The following is a 21,991-nucleotide window of genomic DNA, read 5'->3' as shown; positions in this document are numbered from 1 at the left end:
CTTGTCATTTATATGTACACAACTCTGATCACGAGAACTACCGCACCGGCCATCACCAATCATAATTGTGTGATATTTTTTTATATGAGGCAGTATTTTTAGAGCTGAGTAATAAATTACACAGTTGAAATTTCCACAAAAACGATATGTTTCAGGTCTAACCCATAAGAACTATAAAGTGAAGTAAGTTTCAGATTTAATCATTAAAAATTACAAAAAAAGGAGTAAGTTTAAAAAAATATAACAATCAGATAATAAATTTAAAAATGTTTTTCTTTAATGAAGATCTCATGAGTGTTAAAACAGAAAAGAAGGCACTTTCATTGATAACTTCATCTACAAAGAAATATTTCAATAAAATCTACTCTGCTGTAATGATAACTCACTTTTAATTTAAAATTTCAATAGATCCTTTTTCTCATGGATGGTGAACATTATTGAATGTCTAGTATGAGTATGTTGTTGTAGAACTGTCAGACAATTACAAAAAAGGTCTCAGGCCTAATAGTCTTCAGCAGGAGCTAGCAGTTATACCTACGCAGAGGGTGGGTATTTCTGCTAGTTCAAATCATGGATAAATTAAGATAGTATGTGTGATATAAACTAACATATGTAATGGTGTTATGGTACAGGTTTCACTAAAATAAAAGTTTGATTTCTAACTTTTTAAGACACATAATTAAGTTTAGATTACAATGTTAATGGCATAATCACATGTGCAGACACATTGAGATAATTAAGATGAACTCATCATCCTATTGAACTATCCGTTTCTAGAAACTCTACTTGCATTGGTAGCACTTTTCTTAGTAAGCACAACTTGCCAAGCAATACTATTCATATATAGAATATTTATAATACAATACACCTAGTAACACCAACTGCATTTGTAAAGCACTTATAATGCAAATAAATATATAAATGAAAACTATAAAAATAAGTTGAGATAAGTTGAAATATCTATACAATACAGCAGAAGAGCAGTAACATTGTAGACACATGTGAACACCTTTGTAAAACATACACAATATGCCTAGTAAGAGACCCTTCTATAGAAACACTATACTTAGTAAGATCATATACCTAGTAACTCCATCTGTATACACAAACTAAGGCCTGACACGTCAGGTGATTAAGGCACTCGAAAAGCAGTCTTTAGATTACAGATTCGAATCCTTGTCTCATCAAATATGCTCAGCCTAGTACTCATGGGTGCATTATTATGTGATGACCAATTCTACTATTCATTGGTAAAAGAGTAACCCATGAGATAGTGCCGGGTGATGACTAGCTGTTTTCACTGTTAAATTCGGGATATCTAATACAGATATCCTTCAGTTATCTTTGCACAAAATTCAAGACAAACCAAACTAAACTATATTATACAAACGCTATTCTTAATAATAGAATCCATCCACAGAACTATAGTAACACTATCTGCTTAATAGCATCCACTCCTAACAATTTTCTCACTTTACTTGATAACAAGTATTAAAGTCACAGTATTCTTAATGATTGCCATATTTGTCAACATTGGTTATAAATATACAGTATTTACACAATAACTACGCTATTGGAAAAAATATGCAAAGAATGCAAAAGCAAATAATGAGACTAGTTTATTTTATCCTATGACGTAGAATACAAACTGTGTTTCTTGCATTTCTTTCTAAAAGTTATTTTCAAAAAACATTTCGTGTTTCATTTTTCAGGTATTTTCTATTAAGTTTCAAAGAGTTTTTTAATTATAGAGCTTTAACTACTTAATATAATCCAAGTACTAAAATGTTTACATCACTATTTATGAGTTTTATATGCTGTGAATTTGTAAACATAGCTTGTAGTATAGTTCCTATGTAAATTTTCTTCTCAGACTCTAGAATTACGTTGTGTTTATTTTCCAAAACCTATAAACGATTTTCGGTTTTATTTTAAAAAGTTAGAAATTAATTTAAAACACGATTGTTTACCACATTTCGTAAATAACTTATATTACTTTTGAAAAATAAAAAAAGAACTCATAATTATAATTCTTTATGTTTATTTTTCTCATTGATATTTCTCCATGAATATCTTCTGAAACTTGCTGATTCGCTGCAGAATAATTTTTACATCTTCAATTTGTGGTAGAAACGTCATCCTGTAATACATATGACATTCAAGGTTAATATTGTTTAAACATTATTGAATTACATTGCATTTCAGGGTTATTTCATTGTTAAATAAACTTTTAGTATAAGTGAAATGCGTATAATGTCTCTGTTTAGGCGGAGTATTACTGCAATCATTATTTTTATATCCACCTTTAAATTAAATCATTTGCACGACAAAAAGCAACAACAACATTTGGGCTACAGTGACAGCACTAGACTGCATATGCTAGTAATAGCTGTACAATAAACATTAAATAGTTCATCAGCTAAACAGAACAAAGCTTACCTGAAATGATAAGTACCTGGCCGTTGACCAAACTGATTTCCTGGTATTATACAAACACCAACAGTCTCCAGCAGTTCTAGCCCATAGAGCTCATCTGGTTCGATACCCAATTTCTAGCAAAGAAAATAATCTCGGAATTAGTTTCCGAAATGTAAAGATTTTTTTAAATTCAGTAAACATATCTTGCCGAGTAGTTAAATTCACGAACTAAATATCACATGCAAACCTCATAGGAAGTCTGTAATCTTGTAAAGTGAAACTACCAAGCAAGGGCATAAAAAAAAGATCAAATTAAATTTAAAAATTATATCTAGTAAAAAAATAAAATATTTTCCCCTTGTTTTCTGTAGACATAAATTTTCTTTTAAGCTTTAAGCAGGGAATTTCATAATATATGAATTCGTATTTAATACATTTACTTATAGGACAGTTTGAAAAGTAACCTATCAAAACTATCTCATCACATAATTATTTCTAACGTTTAAGTGGAGAAACAGAAGAAGTTATAATTATATACTGAGTTAAAACCACTAGATAAATTAGAAATGTAAATACTTTAGCTATTAAAATCCTGTAAACAGGATTATTTGTTATGTATAAAAGTATTATAAAAGTTAATGTAAGAATCTTATCCTGTTAACTTATCCTATTAAGTTGGGAAGAGCAGAAAATATTATTCTGTCATGACGTCTTACAGAAGATAAACACGAAACTTATAACAGATACGTACTTTTGCTTTTTCGATTACTTTTTGTGGAATGAAGATTCTGGGAAAAGCATACATTGCTCCAACTACTTTCTTACATTCCAAGCCTTTTATAGAGTTGAATGTTTTTGTCACATAATTGGCCCTTTCTTTTAACGACTGGAGTATGGCAGTTTTTTCCTAGCAGTAAAAGAGACAATTAATTTAAAATTAATTCATCTGTTTTGCCAGAGTAGGAAATATTGCTTAAGAAAGAACATCTTAATTACTTCTTTGTAGTTAATTAAATTTAAAATATTGAAAAATATTCCCCGTAAATATATAGATGTATGAAACGAAAAGGAGTAAAAATAAAAAGAGCATTCAAATATGCAAAAAAAACACAACAAATGTTTGAGCTATTGTCTAAGTATATTATTTCTTTATCTACATAAAATAGGCATTTTTAGTTTGAGTTTCTGATATTTTGGAAAATCAAAGTACTTCCTGTTTTTTAGCAATCACTTGTTAATCATAAGTTTAGCAGAATATATTAACAGTATTTTGGAGCCCGAACGCGTCGTTACATTCCATATAGCCGCGTCCAGTCATGCTCTTTCTGGTTACCATGCATCATGACAATAGCTTTGAAGGGTAGTTCCTATTGCACAACGCTCGTTCGTAAGGTTGTCATGTCAAAAGCACAGCACACCTACCTTTATTATTTCGATAATAAATCTAGCTTATAAGGATAAAAATTTAAGTGCAAGTTTCAACAGATAATTTTTACTGAAAGTTATAGATGCTGCAACTAAAGAGTTGAACAGTATGCTTTTTTGTATAGAAAGAATGAATATCCTTTTATGCTCCAGCTGCTTGAGGTAGGAGGTTGAATCATATTTCATAAAAGTAACTTGTATGTACATGGCTTGTTTAATTTTCCAGGGGGAACTTGTTATTAATTATCTCAAGTACTGTTTGTTGCCTAGTGGACGTGGACAGATTTTGCCATTGACTTTGTTTCTGCTCATGTAATATGACCTTTTACAAAACAAGGCGTTTTTCATGCCATAGTTAAAGTATGATTTGTTGCTGCTAAAATAGTTCTGGTGCTCAGATTCATCTGTATTTATTTGTTTTACAATACCATTAAGTTTCAAGGATATCCCAGCTTGTAAAATGTGAATTCATTGATCTGTAGACATATTTATGATCTGAATATATAAATATTGTGTACTGGAAAGGGATGTTACACACTTTTCTCAAAAACGTTCAGTTTAGGTAGCATCGATGTACAAAGTATAAAACCATGTGAAAATGTATTTCGAACACGATTTGTTCCTAAGTGACTTTACATCAGTTGGGATTGTCATGTGGCTTATTGATGTACTTATTTCAAATTGCTTTAACGTTATTTACACAGGTATTTTCGACTAACTGAGATTTACTATTGTTATGTATTATAATGTTATTATGTTACATTATGATTTATTATGTTACATTCGTTACTATTACCATTTCAAGCAACAAAAAAATTTGAATTTGGACTTAGAAGTTAATTGAACGTTGATATGTATCAAATTTATGATATTTGCAAACAAGATTGATACACAATTTTCTTTCGTAGCACAAATATATTTTAATATACAAGCAACAATACAATTTACAATAACGGTTATTACAAATAATTATTTGTAGAGAAACTTTTAACAAACTCCCAAACAATATTTGGTATTCTATCTGGTCTAGATTTTTATATTTTATCGACAATCCAGATTCACGAGGTACAAATTACTTTTATGTTGATGCACAAATACACTTCACTTGACGGGAATGCTAGCTAGCTCTAATCTTGTTTGGCCTAATACTATTTACAAACATACTTTTCATAGAGGACGATAGGTATCTAATGTCTTTGTAGAAATACTAGAGTTTGAAGTTAATTCTCTGAAATTGAATGGTTTGTAATGTTCGAAATCTATAAACGTTTGTGGTCAAATTCTGTAGTTTTTCGATTAATAAGCGTGAATCACAATTATAGCTTCCGAGACTACAGTTGACCAAATATTATTTATGCTCTCTTGGATCGTCGATTTTTAAACTTTGAGGCGAGGTTCTATAAAGTTCAGTGGGCAGTAATACTGATTGATTCTTATGCTCGAGAATATTCTACAAATTTAGGGAACAGGCAGGACTTGCGCAATACACATTTAACACTATACGTCACATGCCTCAAGCTGAAAGAAACGCAGATATTAAAATAAATGCACAACAGTAAATTCGTTACACTGTAATCCATTGTGTTTTTTTAATGAAATAAATTACTATTATACAAGTTATGTAATTTTTTTTTGTGTGTTTTTGAGTTTCGCCCAAAAGTACTCGAGGTATTGTTCGTAATTTAGAAGTAATAAACTAGAGAGATTGGTTTGGTTTGTTTTGAATTTCGCGCAAAGCTACACGAGGACTATCTGCGATAAGCGTCCCTAATTTATAAGTGTAAAACTAGAGGGAAGGCAACTATTCATCACCACTTACCGCCAACTCTTGAGCTACTCTTTTACCAACGAATAATGGAATTGACCGTCACATTATAACGCCCCCACGGCTGAAAGGGCGAGCATGTTTGGTGTGGCTAGAGAGAAGGCAGTTAGTCAACTTTACCAACTACTAAATCTTGGACTACTCTTCTAAGCATGTAAAATAATCTCGACTGGGATATTTAACTTAATTCAACTGGATGTATTATATGTTATTTTGTTACTGTTGATAATTCCTAATAATATTTTTGTGAAAACTTTGTTGTTTGTTATGAAGCAGAAAGCTCTGCCCACTATGGATATCGAAACCTGGCTTCTAGAGGTATAAGTCCGCAGAAAACATTTTGATGTTAAGCTATCAAATAGTTGGTGATTATTATCAATATATCTATTTCATATTTTTGGAATATCAGTTTGAAGTGTTTTAAGAGATTTGTTTATTCAATTGTTTAATATATATTCCTTAATTTTTTAAATAACCTCTTTTCATTTTAAGTCTAATTTTTACTTTGTACGATATCAGTCGTAATAAAAACATGTCTTTACATCAGTATACAAACTGTCATACCGTGACCACTTGCAAACTGTAGTTTCGAACTGTATCAACTCTAAATCAGTATAGACAGGTCAGTTATAAGTAAAGTTGTTTAAAGGGTTTCGTATAAATCAAGTTGAGGAAAACAGCTTGGCAAAGAAAACTGTTTACAGAAATGGCTGGTGAGAGTTGCTATAACTCGAAGCTTGATATCAAAGCTGCTAATGATATATAACTTCTTATTCAACATTAAGAAATGAATAAGATTCATATTAAAATGTGTACACCACAAAGTAAAGATAAACACTCATATGATTGTAAAAAGCAAAAAGATGTGCATGTATACAAAACTTGTGACAAATTTTATTTTTTTAATCACGTCAGCAAATAGTTCTCCCACTAGAAACTTTTCATTCTCATAGTTTTGCTTGTATTCTGGTCTAACGATATTTAATTTTTCAATGTCTGTATATAAATATATATAAAGAAAGCAGAGCGTAAAGACTACATATAAATAAAATCTAATGTATAATTAAATGAGTTCTAATATACAGGGCAACAAATAACAAGTAGAGAAAAGACAAACTTGTGCTTATTTTAACCTTCTTCGGTATCTGGTTAACTACATACGTGTTTGGAAGGTTATATTCCCAGTGCTATTATATAAACAACAACAACAAAAAACTATTCGTTAGATGTTTATACCTGTGTTTGTTTAAACACAATAGATATTTATCAAGTGATGCAGTACTTATTGAATGTACAAAGTCTGAAGTACTTACCTTCATAAATTTATCATAAGAAGGCTCGTTGGGGTGAGGTGGATTTGTAATACAATAGGTCATCGCCTAAAAAAAATAGTTGTTGATTTTTAAAATTTTCTGTTTTATAGCCTTTGACGTTCACATACCTTGATAAAGTGGGGTAAGTCGAAACTTATAATAGAATAAATAAGCATTTATGTGAAGCTGTTTTTCGTTTCAACGGAGGATGTAAGTTTTTTTTCACATAACAACAGTTATCTTGATTCTGGAAATTCAACTACAAGTATCAAAGTTGTTCACAATAATTAATAAAAAATTTGATTGTAACTTGAATTGGAAGCTCATTTCACTCTTCAATGGAAGTGCCACAACTAACTAAAACGAGGTTACTCTGAGGCTTGTTGTTTGTTGTTTGATGAACATCTGTGTATAAGGAACGTGTATCGTAAAACAAGACAGTAAGCACAAACGTGGTTTTTATGAACCTGACATTAACCGAATCTACAGATTATCATCATGTACTATTGAAGATACCTCATCGAGAATAAAAACACTTAGAAATAATTCTATTATCATGTATTAATTGTATGATAATTGTATTATCATATATTAATTCACATTTTGCGTGCTTTTATTTAGTTATCTGCAAACTCCTCTCACAGAACCAATCTTAACAGACGGACTCAAATTAATCCAACAATATTCTTATCAACATGGCGTAGTTCCCTAACAAGGGAGTTTTAGATGGGGCAGTCTAGATTTTTTGTTCTTGGGCATTATAAGGTAACTAGGAGCGCCTTGTTTGAAATTGTGTTAAAACTCCTATTGAAACTGTAACGAGCTCAAACATGGCACACATGCTAGGGTATCATGCACGAGTATTTCAACTGTGTGTTTGTTCGGGTAAGAAACCCTCCTTCATGGAGTAGTTATAAACATCATTGAAGATAATAGGAAGCTTATTCGATACATTTAGTCTTCTGGAAGTATTTCATATTTGTTTATAGCTAATCAAAAATATGCAATGGGCTAACTGTGCTGTTCTTGCCACGAGTATCGAAGCTCGGTTTATAGCATTATAAGTTCGTAAAGAAAACCCTACAACGGAACGCAGATGTTTTAGGCTAGTGAGATCAAATATTCATGGAACGTGTGAAAACACATCATCCTTACATAGATAAGAAGGCTCGTTAGTAAAAGTGGAATTCAGCAAAGCCATTTTCATCTGAAACTTCATGTTATGCTGTTTTGAATTATTATAAAAATATTAATTTGCGGTTTCGTTTCCATTTGATGAATGAAAATTAAAATGAGCACAAAGATGTATACGAGAGAGTAGTAAAACGAAACTAAAATATGTCACGTACATCAATTTAAGTTATTAAAAAGACTATCATAATCTATTAACTGACCATTGTTTCCCAGCTTGATTATAAAAGTGTTCTTTTTGGCAAAGAGACAGTATAATTAATTAATTATTAGAAAGTATTTATTTGCATTTTGAATCAAAAATTAAAACTTATACAATCTTAAATATTTGAAATAGAACGTTCTTAACTGGTGTTCGTATATTTTATGTTCATTTTATTCATAATAATTTATCAAATTGATAAATTGTGTATTGATAATTAAGGAGCTTAGCCTTATACTTGCTAGAGAATATGGTAGTTTAAGAATATTTAATTATTTTATCATTCTAAGTATAAACGAAAATAAATCGCTACTCAGATTTTATATGAGCGACCAGCTTTTAAAATAACCATCAAGTCAAATCCTTAATGACTGAGATTAATTATTTTACGAATAAGTGTGATCATTTATACCTTTAGGCTCTAGGGTTTTTTAAAAAAATATAGCTAGGCCTGGGTTTTAGACAAAAATAATAAAATTAAGTCTTACTTATCTAGATGGATTTTATTACATTTTTATAATTTTCACTGTATAATATTACGAACATAAAATAATATTTTCAGAGTGCTGCATGGTTCAAAGGCCGCCTCTTTACTTACAGATACCCAAAGCTACCAATCAACTTCTTCCATTTCCCAATTACTTCTAAGGGAACTCGTACACAAAATCAACTTTCGTTAAGACACTCTCCGATGGTACTTGAACACTTATGAAACGGTTACTGCTGCTAGCTTGTGAGTGACGTTATGAATGCAGAATCAAACATGGTACTCCAGAAATCACGATAAGTTCAGGAACATAAAATTCGATCACAGCTTAAGGTTTAGTGATACAAAACATATTCCCAAAGAAGCAGACTCCATTAAGAGGCGTTTTAGCGATTTTGATATGGTCACTCCCTGGGGCATTCCCTGTTCACCTGTTAAACTTGGTTCTGTTAGAACCAAAACTGTGGAAGGAGGTCGCGGACAAACATATATATTCGCGAATACGCAAAGTGAACCAAGAGAGAATTTCACTTGTCTTTCAACAGCAGTGTGAGTTTTCAGCCTAAGACTGAAGCAAATAATAAAATACTTAAGGTAAAGAGAAATCCTGCTAACTTTATTTAATTATTCTTTACTACATAAATAGGCATCAAACTTTTATCCTACCTGCCCTATAGTACTGGAACACAAATGTGATGAAATGTATTTCCAAAACATTTTCTTCACCCCTGGGTCCAAGTTGATGATTTCACAAAATCCACCACGAGATCCACATCTGTAGGATTAACTGGATTCATTCGTACAAGTAATAATTATAATATCATTTTAAAGAAAAAGAAATAACTGACTTTTCAAAGGGACTTTTTTAAGTTCGTGAAAGTTGTTGTTCACTTTAACTTCCATCAGCATCATTGAAACATAACATTAACTTTGCGAGAGATATCACAATCAGTTTAGTAACTACAAAATAAGATTTGAGTTTTCATATATATTAACAAAATTAAAGAAAATCCTGGTCTTTTTATATGACGCTAAATATGTGTTTTCTTATAGCAAAGCCACATGGGGCTATCTGCTGAGCCCACCGAGGGGAATCGAACCCCTGATTTTAGCATTGTAAATCCGTAGACTTACCGCTGTACTAGTGGGGGGCAGACGCTAAATAAAACACAAATATTTTCTTGGATGGGGGTGGTAGAAAATAGTACGACGAGTTTTGCGTGTAAATTTGTGAGTAGTGAGAAACACCGAGACAAAATTAAATATTTGCGATTTGTCAACAATTACATTGTCTTCAAGGTCCCTGTCACGATTTACTGGTATTTCATTAATGGTTCCAGTCTGTGTGGGCAGCAATGGTAAAAATTATGCTCTGAATGTTCAACCTAAGCATTTGAACATTCAGAGCATTATTAAAAAAAAATAATATAAAGATTCAACGGAAACGTGAGTATATGGCTTATAATAAAGTATTAGCAATAAAGAAAAAATAGTTTTGGGTACAGTTTAGTCTTAATGTTTAAAATCGTGGAAAGCGTTTACTAACAAGTGTAAACTTTTGTAAACTTTAAAGCGTATGTGTTGTAGTACACCATTTGTCAGAATCGCCTAAGGAACGCAGTTCTTAATTAAACTTTCATGGTGAAAGGTCAACAAAACTTTAGTTTGAACTCTTACAGTGATCAGAGTGAAGAAGAAAAATGCACATTATCCTGGTTCACTTTATTATTTTAAAACTATTGACAACTCTTGCACCTTATATACGTGTCTATATTGTTATACATTAAACCGCAGTAAAGGGGGTATTCATAAGGGCAAAGGACGGGTACCTCAGCTTGTTATTTTATAAAGCTACATGGAAAGAATAAAGATTAGAATAACGTATCCACACTTTTAAAACAAATTAAAAATAATCTAATACTTAAACAGCAGATAACTATAGTTTGCAAATAACATAAATGAAGGTGGTAACAAAAGTTACAAATGATTTACGTTATCTAAGTACTTAAATCAAGTTTATAAGTGAAACATTGAAGTACATGTTAGAAACATGAACTCTGTGCCAGGTAAACTTCTCTTTTTAAAATAAATAATAACAATATTATATTTTTTAAACTTTTCATCGCATTTCTAAAATAAACATGTAATTACTGTTAGAAATAACAAATTTACTTTGACTAAAATTCGTCCATGAAACTTAGAAAGAAAAGCCCAGCAATAGTGGCATTCGTGTTTAAGATAGCTGCACCTTTTCATTCCATAATAAAAATGGCATTTCACTTTGCACATTCAAGCTTTTTGTCAGTCGTGCTCATTTATCAAGTTTGCAAAATAAATAATAAATTCATGTTAGAAATAAAAGCTTATATTAGCTAAATTCTTCCATTTAATCTGTGAACAGACATGCATATATTTTTGGAAACTAAACCTTTGATATATGACTGTAATCTAACATAAAACAATAAAGTTATTGTTAGAACACAGATTAATCTTCCCTCAAGTTTATAAAATAAACAATGAAATCCTTGATGACGAAAACCCACTTTTTTTTTATCAATTTAGTGTATTAAGCAAAGAGTTTTGATGAACATAAAGCTATACGGTACCTACTCTCCCATAAACCCCTTTGAAGCAGACATGAAAGAGGCTAGTTCAAGTTCATTGTAAGGTGGACCCATTTCTATAAGGATTTTCTTGAAGGAATAGAAGTGAAGACCATCTTCGTAAACGTTGAATTGGTAGACCTGGTAATTGAAAAAGAGTTGAAATAACAGTTCTATTGTATTAACGGCAGAGAGACGTTAAATAAAAGCAAGTTTTATTATAGATAGACTAATTTATTTCTTACCTCATCGGCTAAAATGAAAAGACTCTCCTCATACGCAAATCTGATTATATCTTTAATGTCTTTTTTGGACAGAACGAATCCTAGAAAAGATATAGAATGTTATCTAAAAATAAGTAAAAGCTAAAAGTAGTTTATTATTTATAGCAATAATATCTCACATTTTCTGATTGTTTTAAACCATTGCTTGCTTTTTATTATCAGTTAAAGAAACGACCTCAGATAATGTTTTAGTGTGTTCACGCATCTTTACAAAAGTTTAAATACAATCAATGATTCAGAAATAGAAGTATAAAATTTGTTGGATAACAGTACTACACATCATGAATACCTTACAACGCACTCCGCAACAATGAATGGTCTTAGAACCTATTAACCCTACTTTGTTTTCAGTAATGCTTGTGTCACATTCATTTAAGTTGCTTGTGGCCTTCCAGTGGCACAGTGATATGTCTGCGGACTTACCCACTAAAAAACGGGTTTCGACATTCGTGGTGGACAGAGCAAAGATAGCTCATTGTGTGGCTTTGTGCTTAATTCTAAAATAAATAAACAAACTTGCTTGTCCATTACTTTCTTTAAAAGTATATAACTGTAATCTTCAAGTTTATTATATAAGACTGTGCATATTTATATCCAACAAAAATTTAAAGTTAGACCAGATATTTCGCGAAAATTAAACAATGTAGATGCTGGAAGGTATTTTATCTTATGTGAGCAGTGAAATATCTGACAATTCAATTGTTAATATCTGACAATTCAATTGTTAATTGTGCATCACATATAAACTTTAGTCACAGTAAAAAATAACTTTCAGAAAAGCGGAAGTGAAATTGACACTGATATTTTACAGTGTAATGTAACATTTCACTGTGATTGTACTATGAAAAGATGGTTTTTCCTGACAATGTATGACAAGAAATATATTTCTTTAGATCAAATACAACAGTGTTACATTGTTTCAAGTGCAACCAAGCCTCAAAGAGACATTTTACTTATCCATTTATTTTTAGATTACAGTGTTACTAATGAAAGTATCTTTAATTTTATGAGTTAACGATTCCGAAAGAGTATGGTTAATCAGTTGTTGTCATTCTATATAGAGAAATTTCACTCTAAAATATACCCTACTTCACTTTACTACTGTTAAGGGGTCACTGGAGTACTAATTAGGTAATTTAAAAATCTCAGCATTATGGTGCATTACTAGTTATACAGGTTTCCAGGGTGTAGATTCCTTTCTCACATTTATCATTCTTAAGGATAACTTGTGCTACGAAATGGAAATGTTTATTTCTATTTAAATATTAAAGAACGATATGTTACCCTAGATCTCTCATATTTCCTATAAACAATGTTAGTAAATGGCGAATTATTTTTACGGTGTGCTAATTAAATAACAACTTGAATAAACTTGACGAACGTAGAAACAATACAATAGGTTCTATAAATGTATATTTACCACTCGGGTTACCAGGATTAATAACCACCAGCATTCTCGGATCACAGTGTTTACGAGACTCTCTAACTGCCCTCCTTAGCTCCTTAACATCTATAGCCCAATCATTCTCTTCGTCCAGAAAATAGTCTATCTTTGGTAATTATAATAAAAAAATATGCAGAACAGAAAAACAGATAATAGCAGTTTTAGGTAAAAGTCTTATATTTAACATAAACACTTTATCTTCATGACATACTTATCAATAGTTAGACAAATTATATTTTAGGTTTTAAAGCCGTAGGCTGTTCAAATACACGCTTATTTGGTTAGTATGAAATTCAGGCGTCGATTTACAGGACTGATTGGTTTAATTTTATAAGATAAGTTATTAAAAGGATAATTATTATTAACAACTAAAGTAATAAACTAAAACTGGTATCTTGATAAAATATATATAATGTTCAACAAAAATATTAAAGGAGACAGAAGTTTTTTTTCTGCTGTTAATACTGGTTTTATAAGAAATGCTTTACACGTAAAATGATTCAAATAACATAGATTAATCGAAACTAATCTTTCTTCTGGAAAATAACAGATGCTTTGTTTAAGACACAGTTGGCCCCGCATGGCCAGGTGGGTTAAGGCGTTCGACTCCTAATCTGAGAGTTGCGGGTTTGAATCCCCGTCACACCAAACATGCTCACCCTTTCAGCCGTGGGGGCGTTATAATGTGACGGTCAATCCCACTATTCGTTGGCAAAAGAGTAGTCCAAGAGTTAGCGGTGGGTGGTGATAACTAATTACCTTCCCTCTAGTCTTACACTGCTAAATTAGGGACGGCTAGCGCAGATAGCCCTTGTGTAACTTTATGCGAAATTCAAAAACAAACATGTAAGTCACAGTTATAGACAAAATAATACAATAAATTATAAAATTTGGAGAAAAAACAATGAAACGTGATAAGATAACAAAAAATAGTTTTGAAAAGGGAAAAGCTTAAGTAAAAGAATGAAACAAAAGTAAAAAAAAATACTTTATTGATTAGTGAAGCTTTTAAAATATTTTTCTCACTTTACCCAATAATTACCAGCCTTCTTAGAACATCTCAATTCCGTAGACAAAAGAATCCACTTTACTATGAAAATATAGGAACAAAACAGTCTATCGTTTCTTGACGTACTCATCAGCAAACAAGCAAGACAAATAACCACAACTGTACACAGAAAACCCACCCACACGGACAGATACCTACACATTCAGTCCTATCATCCAACCTTGACAAAACGTGGTATCATACAATGCCTAAACAAGATACCAGAAAATATTTGCGATAAGACATCCATCGAAGCAGAACGCCAAAAGATCATAGAGAGTTTTAAACAGAATGGTTACACCTGCTCCTTCATCAAAACTCCTTGAAAGAAAAGATCGGAAAGTTACCACCCCTACCACCATACCTACAACATCTCAGTGAAAAACCAAATGCATAGTCAAAAAATTCAACATAGAAGTCTGGTGGAAATTCTACAACACCTTAAGGTCCATTCTGGAAAAAACAAGCAGCGACCTACCAAAGAGAATCTTAAAAACGTCATCTATGAAATTCCGTGTTCCTGCAACGATACATACATTGGAGAAACAGGAAGAAAACTCGCGACAAGAATAAAAGAACATAAAGATAACACAAGACTCATGAAAACACAAAATTCAGCCATTGCAGAACACGCCACGTCAACTGGACACAGAATAAACAGGGAGAAAACGAGAATCTTCAACACAGACAAATTCTGGAAGACAAGAAAAATCAAATAATCATTTTATATTAACACTATTAAACCTTCACTTAACAGAGATTCCGGATTAGAGGTGAGTAGCCTGGGGCTGCCATTCGTTGAATCTACAGGAAATCTCTCCCCCAATCAGAAACAGTGATAATACAACTAATCATAATACGTTCTCCACAATCCACCAGGACTCTATAAAAGACCGTCAGCATCTACACACACACTGATTTGAAGACGAAAGGCGCAAGACTTTCGAAACGTCATCCTCTACACTTGTATCTCCACAACAGGCAGTTGCTGTCCATTGTATAAAGTTTCATCATGAATACTCTGCCTAAACAATCTATCAAAGAATGTTTCATTTCGTTCGAGATTTAGTCGCTAAACCAGATCTGGCTTTTAAAAGACAGTTGGCATCAATATCCAAGATTGACCGATGTTTCTTATGAAAATGTTTAGGCTGTCTTACATCTCCAATGACGCAAGCGATCTTGAGATAGTTCCATATTTACCAGCAACCAGTGGTGCCACTGTCAAAATTAATTGAGATTCTATTAACATTTTCACCGCGAGGACTTTCCCTGAGCTAAATAAAATCGTCTGACGTTAGGTAGAATAAAATATTAAAAGGCCCAATGCGCGATAAACGTGTTATATTAAAGATATATTTTACTTTTTACATTTTTGTACAGTGTGTTCTGATTCAATTTTATAGTTTTAGGAAAAAATATTAACATTCTAAAATTTCTTTCCAGAGCCCCAGATAACTATGGCGGAGCCCAAGGACTCCGCGGAGCATAGTTTGGAAAACCGTGATCTATAGTCTCAAAGATGAAGTACGTTCTTCTGAATGATGAACATTCAGATTCACAATCCGGGCATTTTAAGACAATAATAACTTTTATAACATGCGTATCCAGTTTATAGTAAGATGAGAAAAGTTAAGAGCTTGTACTGTACTAAGTTTCGGTGTTATAGTCATTTAGCAAGAAATTTCAAGTAACGAAATACGTGTTATGCTTGATAAGAATTTATATAACGTTTTAAAATTTTGTGATTTTAAGATTTAGTTTTAAAGTTTAATTAAACATAACATTTTATTAAACTCATTCATAATTATTTTGAGTTATAAATGTTTTCATTGTTTCATATATTTCTAATGTATTTCGTAAAATTATAAAAGTTAAAATGTTTTGTATTTTCGAAGTAACTCCAGTCAGTTAAGTCTACTAGAAATGAATCGAACAGGTCCGCGTCCGATTGTAAGATGTGATGTATTCACAATTATATATTTATGTAAATGTCGATGTCTGTTTTGGTAAAACAAACATAGATTTCGAAAGTCATATAACTTTTGTGATGGACATAAGGAATCTATTTCATCTGGTGAAGTTCCGTTTGCGAATTGTAAACCGATCGTCGAGCAAGAAAAATATTCACAGATCTCTTCACTGTTTAAATATGCACTCCCAAACGATGTAGTGGAGAAAGCACCATATGATTCTTTTTCAAAAATAGTGTGCTTATGAGAAAATGAAGACCACCAGAATCACCTGCATGGTTTATTAAATCGTTGTTCCCAAAGCATATTGTTCTGAAATATTGAAGGTTGCCCATGAACTTCCAATGGGAGGTCATTTAAGAGTCAACAAGACGTATGACAAAATTATGAGATATTTCCTTTGGTCAAAAATAAGACAATATGTTTTTCAGATTTGTAAATCTTGTCATATGTGCCAACTGGCTGGAAAACCTAATAAAAAAATTTCTTTACATTTTTGAAATCCATCCCAGCTTTTAAAGGACAATTGAATTGTGTGATTATTTATTGTTAAGCCTGAAAGACAAACTTTGTGTTTAAGCACTTTCACATGCTATGTAATTGTATTATTACAAGGTTATTTGTATTAATTGTGTTATATATTGTTATGATTATTGACAATGTATTATATTTAATGTATTGTTATAGATGTATATATACATCTATATATATATATATCAAAATTACAACTTAACTCAGTTCAGACTGTGTGAAATCGTAATACATAACATAGTAAATCGAAGGCTCGTCCAAGACACATTATAATATGTAACAAAGATTATAAAATAATCTCAATTTATACGAAGATATTCTGGACCCAGTGGGTTAAAACATTAAAATTTTATTTTTTCAAACATGGTAGAACCTAAATCATATTGCTGTACACTCACTGTATACACATTTAATCTTATCCTTTTTCTTGTATTTTATTTTAAATTGTTGACACTGCCAATTATTTGTAAGACATTTCATGTTTGGAACAAATGAGTACACTTTTCTGATGAAAGTAAAACTTATTATCCTACCTGATACATGCCATATTCCTGAACCAGAGCTGAGAACAGAGGATATTGTGGAATAGGGATCATGACTCCGGGCAGTTTACCAGTCGTAGAGTGGTTTACGAGATTCATAACTGCCTAAATAATTTTATTTTATAGATATGGTGTTGTTTTAATTTTTAGCTGAAAATCTGAAAGAGAGTACTTTTTAAGTTTCCTTTACATTTAGTCTAATCTCGCCATGTTAATTAAACAACATTTAACAAATTAGAAACAATAAGTTGTTTACAATTTCATACGCCTGAGAGTGCTTCACATTAAAGGTGGGGAGCTAATTTGTGAGTAAAAGCAAAATGCGATAAAATGCATTTTCAACGTAGTTTAACATTATTTTCAAATGAATTCTAAAACTTATGAATTTCCAAATCAACAAAGCTTGAACAGCTAATTAACTGTACTGAGAAAGATTGTTAAGGACAAGTAGTTGATAATTAGTCTTAGGTCAGCCATTAAATTGTAGTTTAATCATATTTATTTTTAAATGTATGTTAAACGTCATCTTTCAAACTAGTATGTGGACTGTTATTTGTATTGAAGAGTAGTTTTAGAAGGTTTGGTATTTGTTATTTAATCTTCGCATTAGGTAATCCATTACGGTTTACTAATTATATTCTGTACAAGTCTAGCACTCACAAGGAGAAATGATAAAAATGAAACAAACAAAATAAAACGTCAACTTACTCTTACACCGTCAGTGGCTCCATTTGAAAGGAAAATATTCTCATAGTCACAGTATTTTGAGTCTCTTTTTTCGATGTACTTAGCGACCTGTTTTCTGACTACGTCGATACCTGGGCTTGCTGTGTAAGCACCTGTCAAAATGCATAATACGTACAGAATATTTTCTCTTTTTTTGTTTGGAACTAATGAACATTAACAATCAAATTACAACAAGACCTACGAAATTATTAAATATTCGGTATTTGGTTGCGATTCAGGGTCAATATTTCCGAAGATATTGCATTTGGGCAAGATAGAGTTTAACTTTATCAAGTCTATATAGTAACTGTGTATCTAAATGTGTCATGCCTTTTGCTTTTATACTTGTGGTAATATAAAGTAACCTGATTGCTATAACAAGTAGATGTGGTTTCAAAACTGTGGGTCATGACAAGTTACTAGGGGTGTCGCGCAAATTAAGGGTGAATGACTGGATGGCTCTGGCACAATTTTTAAATATCTATAATGAATTTAAAATATGACCTCGCCTGGTTTCTGTGTGTTCCAAATTAGAAGTCAGAAAATTAAAACAAAATAATAACATTTGAAAATAATTAATTGATTCAAATTCAACGGGAGTACGCCTTAATCAAGTATAGAACGCATCGGATTTGAATGAATAAAACCGTGCCTAGAATTCTCGCTACTATCAGTATAGAAAATAATTTTCTTAAGACTTTCTGGAAGAAGATACCAACACATTAGCTGTCAAACATAGGATAAAATTAATTAGAAATTAATACATGTTTATAAAGTAACAGGAAATGAGCTACAATTTAATAATTTGATTTAAGTGATTGAATAGACTAGTATCCTTGAAATTGATACATTTTTAGGTGGCTATGTATTCAATGGTGTCATTATCCACTTCGATCGAAACTGTTAGTTGTGTATCAACTATCATTCTTATATTCGATATTACTAGGCGTCTATATATTGAACTATGTCAGTATCAATTTCTACAAATTTACGCTGACAATTATTAATCTATTTCATTACCAAGTTCATATTGTTAAGTTCTTTATATATGCCGTTGCATCATTACAGACATTTAAACAGCAATATTTTCGTCTCTTTCATTATAAATGTCTACATTGTTAGGTAGTTATAAATATACCTGTGTCATGAACAAACTATACATTGTAAGTTATCTGTAAAAATTGTTAACTAGACGTGTATTTAATTGTATTATTATCATTGTTTAAGTTTTATGATATCCGATTATGTCATTTCAGAAACAGATCCGGATATTGCTTTCTTATGAATCGCTGGTAACTCTCCAAGTGTTTAGAACAATTATACGTCCAATGATGACACAAGCGATTTCTCTTTGTTCAGTTGTTCTCGTTCTAGTTTTTCCATCATTAACCTATACATGTATATAAACGCCATTATAACAACGATCTTAGACAGACTTATGTATGTGAAAGAGTAATGCTGACGTTTATATTGTCAAATGTCTATGATTCCATTTGAGTTTCCATTGTCTTTCACGTAATTGACGTTTTTAGGTACTGCTTATACAGCTGTAATGTACATCTAATTCTATATTACGAGGTAGCTATGAATTCATCTGATTTATTGCCAACTTCTACATTCTTAAATAGCTATGAATATATTTTTTTCATTATCAACTACTTATCAAACAACACCGAACTCCACATAGTTAAGTAGACATGTTTAAGGTTGCTTTGTTAAGCCAAAAACTTCACAGTTGACTGTCGAATCCTGAATTTTAGCATTAGAGATATGCATGAAACCTCGTTTCATCACCAACTTTCATGTACTTGACAATATACTTAGCAACCTGTTTTATAACTACCTTCCCTATTTAATTTATTATGTATGTATATGTAATAATGTTACTTCATGATTAATATTTAACGTAAAGAGTAAGTTCATGGATCAGCTGACTGTTTAATATTATATATATATATTATATATATAGGGTTCAATGGTAAGAATGATAAGTTAAGTTAGCAGCAGATAGAATACAGCGAATAGAAGAGGTCGCTCATTATTATTATTAACATGCTACAGAAAGTGTGTGGAAAAACCGCAATTACTATTGATTAAGAAATAGAGTTTTAATTAAGTTATAGGAAGTTACATTTACTATAAGTTTTGAAGATGACAAAGGGTTTGAGCATGACTTGTTGATAAATAGTCTGATGAGAAATCACAGAGAGTTGTCGAATATATATATATATATATATATAATTATGTAAAAGAGAATTGTGCTGAACAAACTAAAGCGCCAGGGCCTATACTTTGGCAAAATGATTAGAACTGGTTGTTTGTTTTGGGTATATTGTCGCAAAATAAGCTTTCTTCTCTGCTTCCAAGATCAGTCTCTCTTTAAGAAGTGAACACCACACTCTTTTGCAATAAAACTAGTGAAATAAGTCCATCCAGTCAAGCTCAGCTAACCCTGACAATTCATTTCATCACAAAATATTTCAGTCATATATGAGAAGTTTTCTTCAAAACAGTCTTAATTCCAAACGAGAGACAGCCAGTGATTTGTTCTATTTTTGGCAATACTCCCTTACAGCGAAGTTCCGGAATTTTAGAGGGGAGACTTTAGTTACGATAGTACACTAAAACTGTACCAACACTTTTTTATTTTCCTTCGGAAGCCATATATTGTGAGCGGGCGCACCATTTTCGTCATTTGTATCATTTGAATCTACCATTGACTTTGGACAATGTCATTCTTGACTGTGACAGTCAGTGTCCGTATTGAATGTGTTTTTAACTTTTTACAGATCATCGGTCTTTTAAATTCAATCTAGGTTTTACCTTTCTCTAGGATATAAAAAAAGATAATTCCATGTTTTCACACTTTTAGATTTTATCATGTATTCTGTCTTCTATTATATGCTGTTGTTGTTTTTATCTATTTTGACCTTTTACATTTTATGATTTTTAATTCATTTTCCATTTTATGTGAATCGTTTTGCACAAAACAAAGAAACAAATATACTTTTACATACGCGTTGGTTTGTCTTTTTACTACCTGTTTGGCGTAGATAGCCTAGTTGCTTTTTACCAATAAACACCAAACAAACAAATATTTGGAAACAAATATCGTATTACATATATATATATAAGTTCATATAACTATATGAATGAACAAAAACAAGTCTGTAGACAGTTGTGGGTAGGTGACTTTTCTCCAAAAAAAAAGTTATTGTTATTAAGCACAAAGCTACATCAAATGTTATCTGTGTTTTGCACGCTATGGATATCAAATCCGGTTTCTAGCAGTATAAGTCCCCAGACATACCACTGTACTCTTGTAAGGCAAAAGAAAAAAGAAAAAGTGATATATAAAAAAATTAAATAATATAATAGTTAGTTTGGATAACTCAGTTGGGCTTTTATAACTCTATATTAATATAATTTATCCACTGTTGTAGTGCTTCACCACTATAATGGGGGCTAGAATGCCAACCTTAGGAGACAAATTTATCTTCCTTACCTTATTATTTATTTCCTTTTTACTTTTCAGATATTTTTGTATATTTTTTCTCTTTTTTTACTTTGGAGAGCACTCGCCTTCCAACAATGGTGTGGAACGTTGTTGGCTTGAGCATCTACATCTTGCTCTTCTAACTTGTATTTCCTTTGGTAATTTATTTATGTGAGACTGGCGAAGGGCGGTGAAGACTAATAGACATTGTATCCCCACCGCCGTGTGGGTCTTACATCCTAAGTCACCTCCAAGACCAAGGAGTATTTTATATCCCACCTTATAAACTGTACCCCGTGAACCCTTTCAATTTATGCAGCATCTTTAATTTCATTTTATTTTTTGTTTGGGTTTGATTTTGTTCATTTAATTGCTTTCTTTAACAGGTTTGGATTTGCTGCTTTTGACGCAGTCCTTCCTTTTGATTTGGTTTTACTTGACTGTTTAAGTATTAATTTTCTGTGCACATATTCAATGAATGTA

At 31.5% G+C, this 21,991-nt stretch overlaps 1 protein-coding gene across 3 annotated transcripts in view; it reads right to left on the bottom strand.

Moving 5' to 3' along the window:
* Positions 1-1,606: 1,606 nt before the first annotated feature.
* The window catches only part of LOC143244703 (alanine aminotransferase 2-like), a 30,253-nt gene continuing 9,868 nt past the window's right edge, over positions 1,607-21,991 (bottom strand). For 2 of the 3 annotated variants that reach the window (XM_076489821.1, XM_076489822.1), the window contains 10 exons: positions 17,995-18,125; positions 17,278-17,391; positions 13,169-13,298; positions 11,710-11,789; positions 11,472-11,605; positions 9,528-9,636; positions 6,982-7,047; positions 3,170-3,325; positions 2,440-2,552; positions 1,607-2,140 (listed from right to left, as the gene is read on the bottom strand). In XM_076489821.1, coding sequence (XP_076345936.1) covers positions 2,050-2,140; positions 2,440-2,552; positions 3,170-3,325; positions 6,982-7,047; positions 9,528-9,636; positions 11,472-11,605; positions 11,710-11,789; positions 13,169-13,298; positions 17,278-17,391; positions 17,995-18,125 — 1,124 coding nt within the window. In that variant the 3' untranslated portion in view covers positions 1,607-2,049. Of the gene's footprint in view, positions 2,141-2,439; positions 2,553-3,169; positions 3,326-5,662; positions 5,760-6,981; positions 7,048-9,527; positions 9,637-11,471; positions 11,606-11,709; positions 11,790-13,168; positions 13,299-17,277; positions 17,392-17,994; positions 18,126-21,991 lie in introns of all 3 variants that reach the window. The other variant, XR_013025280.1, reaches the window with a different exon arrangement.

The sequence above is a fragment of the Tachypleus tridentatus genome, chromosome 2, assembly GCF_004210375.1.
Source record: "Tachypleus tridentatus isolate NWPU-2018 chromosome 2, ASM421037v1, whole genome shotgun sequence".
Lineage (NCBI taxonomy): Eukaryota > Metazoa > Arthropoda > Merostomata > Xiphosura > Limulidae > Tachypleus > Tachypleus tridentatus.
The sequence above is the reverse complement of the archived record's forward strand: the minus strand, read 5'-3'. Positions and strand labels throughout refer to the sequence as shown.